Source organism: Protobothrops mucrosquamatus, unplaced genomic scaffold (assembly GCF_001527695.2).
Source record: "Protobothrops mucrosquamatus isolate PMUCROS unplaced genomic scaffold, P.Mucros_1.0 scaffold_70, whole genome shotgun sequence".
NCBI lineage: Eukaryota > Metazoa > Chordata > Lepidosauria > Squamata > Viperidae > Protobothrops > Protobothrops mucrosquamatus.
In genome coordinates this window covers 82,551-86,265 of record NW_015386146.1, presented here as the reverse complement: position 1 = coordinate 86,265, position 3,715 = coordinate 82,551, and the positions used below count along the sequence as shown (strand labels likewise).

Here is a 3,715-nt window from a genome sequence, read left to right as displayed (position 1 = left end):
ACATTAACATTAAATGGCATTAACATTTTCTTTCTGTTTCAGATCCTGGGCGCGCCTCAGCAAGAGAACCACAAGATCAAGAGAGTTAATCAAAGCTAGATTCCCTCCATTAAATATTATTACACTTAACCCACCCTATCTTGATCACGTAGCGTCAAGATTTACCACACTCCGAATCATTACTTTTATTTAATCCTGTTTATATCGAATGTTTATTTGTTTATTGTGAACAGATGCTTTTCTACTGCTCCAGTCGGCCAGCCGCTAAGCCTCCCCACAGCGGCAACGCAAGACACAATAAAACGATACGCGTACAAATTGTAATATTTAATCATCACTAACTATTAAATCATCATAAAACCATAGCCTCGTACATCATCCGTCGGTAATTCTAAAAAAGCTCTTTTAGCTGAGGCATATATTATCCTAGCCTGTAAAGATACTTTGGCGTTTCTATCTTGTAAATGTCATTTTTGCTATGTATTATTTAAGACGTCAAGGAGAAGTTAACTAAGATAATCAAATTTAGCTCTGTGTGTGTGTGTGTGTGTTTGTGTGTGTGTGTCCCTTCTACTCTGTGAGTTTCCTGAATTTCATCTCAGATTGCTATCATTAAACTACTCACGGAAAAGTAAACAGGCTTCTGTTTTAGAAACTCCTTAGTTACTGCAAAAGTTTTGTTTGATTGTCGTTCTCACTGCCTGATAAGGGGAACACCTATCAGTGGAACCTCAACAATCTGGAGGCAACAATCAAGGGAACCACAACACTCTTGAGGCAACAATCTCAAAATCTGTTTATCATGGATGGTTGCTTTTTCAGAAAGACACCGAATGGGATCTATCTTTGCTTCATTGTTTTACTAGTAAAAATATCTGGTAAGAGATCCATTTTATTCATCTGAGATATGGAGATTTGTTCTGCCTAATGATTTGTCAGCTTTAGTGTTTTAGTAACTGGTTAGACCGATATAGTCCCCTTGTGAGGGTTTGTTTAAAAAAAACAAACTAAATTTATGTAGAAATTTCAACAATTTATCAAATGGCACAAGAAATTCTTGCCAGTGCACAGATTACAATCAAAACAATAACGTAACTTAGAAATAAACTTCCCAAACAAAAACATAAGATTTTTTCTTCTTTTTAACAACCCTATAATCCCTTGCATCGGGATGGAGACATAAGACATAAATAACTCCATTTCCAATCAATGCAGATAAGGTCCCTTACAATTCACCCATATTCTTAATTTTCAAAATGACGGAGCATACTGAAGGTCTGTTAACAGGGATGACATAATTTAATTTAATTTAATTTAAGGGATTCTGGATACATATTCAATAGATTCTTATACTTAAGAACAGGACATTGTATGAACTGATCTTTAGACTTATATTCGTAGTATGAATCCCAGCATCCAATACCTTTTAGTTAGACCAATGTAATTCTGCACCAAGGATCCCAAACTCCTTTAGGCCCAATTAAACCTAGTTTTAAACTTTCCTTGGTTTGGGGCTTGGAATTTGTGAGGTGCAGCTACAGAGAAGGATGGATAGTATTTTTCTCACTTGTTTTTTATCCTAAGACTTCAGCTTTATAGACACTTCAATTCCAATAAAGACTACATATGGGCACCATGAAACGGGGAAATCAATATAATGCAGTAAAAATAATCTCATCCATCTTGTACTTTTTTTTTTTTAGCAAGCCAACAAAAGCATTTCCGTTTTAGGAAACTTTTATGGCTAATTGACTGATATCTTTTATTAATTGGCTTTGTGCTTAGATTCATCTAATTTTATTTTATGGCTATTGGCTATGGAACGTAAGTATTTATTGCGAATATAAGCGTGTTTAGTGATTCACTGTAAATTGCTTTAAGAGTTTATTTGGTCAGCTGCCAGCCTATGCAGTATATAAAATTAAAAGGGAAAAGACCAGCCTTCCTAGTGGATGAAAAGCAAATGGGCGGAGCTACCCCTTGCAGAATTCCCGACAGGAATTCTGGGATCTGAAGTTCCAATTCTTCAGATACTCTCTTCCCAGCTGGGACTGAGAATCCCAGTCATTTAGGCTTTACTAGTCATAGGAAATCCAAGGTTTGTTCTATGGTACAGCTAATAAATTACATCTGAATATAGATCGATAATGTGATATACTCTCTAGCTTGAATCTCTGTGTCAGCAGTTCATTAAAATGATTTGTTACTAAGTGACCTTAGGTCTCAAGCTTTACTTTACAGAGGATTTATATTTATAAGTATTTATTAAATGTTTATTCGTTTAACATACTGTTTTATATTGTTGTTTTTATTATGCTGTAAGCTGCCCAGTGTCGTTTGATAGTGATATATATATGACGGAAAGAAGGAAGGAAGGAAGGAAGGAAGGAAAACAGATCGATGAGAGAGAGATAGTAGATAGATAGATAGATAGATAGATAGATAGATAGATAGATAGATAGATAGATAGATAGATAGATAGATAGATAGATAGATAGATAGATAGATAGATAGGTATAGGCAGATATATGATAGGAAGGAAGGAAGGAAGAAAGGAAAGGGGAAAGGAAAAGAAAGATGGACACCAGGGTTTCTGCTACTCCTGTTTTTGTTCAATTAAAAGAGGGAGCTTTGAAGTCTAGGGATATCTTATTCCTTCTTCTCTGCTATCCTTTTCAGATTGTAGGTAGCAAAAACAACCATCAACATCAGAGTAAATGGTAGGAAAATGCAGCACCAATGGAAGACATTTGATACCCTAACTCTATAAAATTCTCCTTACGAGGCCCAACAGTTACTCAGGATAAACTCATTTAGATGCAGTCTGACACAATAAAATTCTTCCCAGTTTTGGCTTCCCTGCTGCTTTTATGAAAACCTGCCCATCAGCCCTGGATGAACCATAAGGCAAAATTAGCCTGAAAGATCAGCTCAGTGCATGAAGATTCAATTAAACTGATTTATCTCTAAAAGCCTATGTCCAGGAATCTTCTCAGCTAACACCCATACCCAGTTAGAGATAGATACGGGTCAACAGAATTCAAAGGAGGCTGGAGGTACGTCGCTTGTGGCTACATAGAGATTCTAGGCTGATGTCTCTTTTGACTCCAACACCAAGTTTTATCTCTTCTTCTCCTACACACCTAATGACTTTAATCTGCAGTATTTTTTTAAAAAAAATGCTTTCTTTGGAATAGTGAGTGACTACAATTGGAAAGTTTGGCTTGAAAATAATCCTCAGGTCTCACCGTTGTTTCCATCTCCTGGTGGGAGAATTTCACTTCCATCCAGGGGCTGTGTTTGGGGCATCGCTGGGTTTTATTCCGGCCCTGCTCCCCATGAGTTACAACAGAGCTGCAATAATAGCAAAGGTAGAAAAATAGTTGTCTTACTATTCATCCAAGGCCCTTCAGGTATGTTGGCCTGGAAGTCATCCTTTCTGAGGCCAATGGGTGCTTTCCAAATTTCCTGGAGGGTGTGAAGCTGGGGGGAATTGAGATTGGGATAAATATATAATTAATTTAATTTAATTTAATACATTGACTTATATGCCGCCCTTCTCCCCACGGGACTCAGGGCGGCTCACAGCATATTAAAACAACATAGCACATTTCCCCAATAAAAGCCAATTAAAACCAAATATTTGTAGCTGTGTCTCTTATTATTAAAAATCATTAAAAATTATCCCTATTTAAAATTCACCCTAGGTCAGTCC

At 36.6% G+C, this 3,715-nt stretch overlaps 1 protein-coding gene across 1 annotated transcript in view; it reads left to right on the top strand.

Moving 5' to 3' along the window:
• The first annotated feature begins 693 nt into the window (after positions 1-693).
• The window catches only part of CDHR3 (cadherin related family member 3), a 31,635-nt gene continuing 28,613 nt past the window's right edge, over positions 694-3,715 (top strand). Inside the window, exon 1 of the mRNA XM_015813613.1 lies at positions 694-878. Coding sequence (XP_015669099.1) covers positions 803-878 — 76 coding nt within the window. The 5' untranslated portion in view covers positions 694-802. The remainder of the gene's footprint in view (positions 879-3,715) is intronic.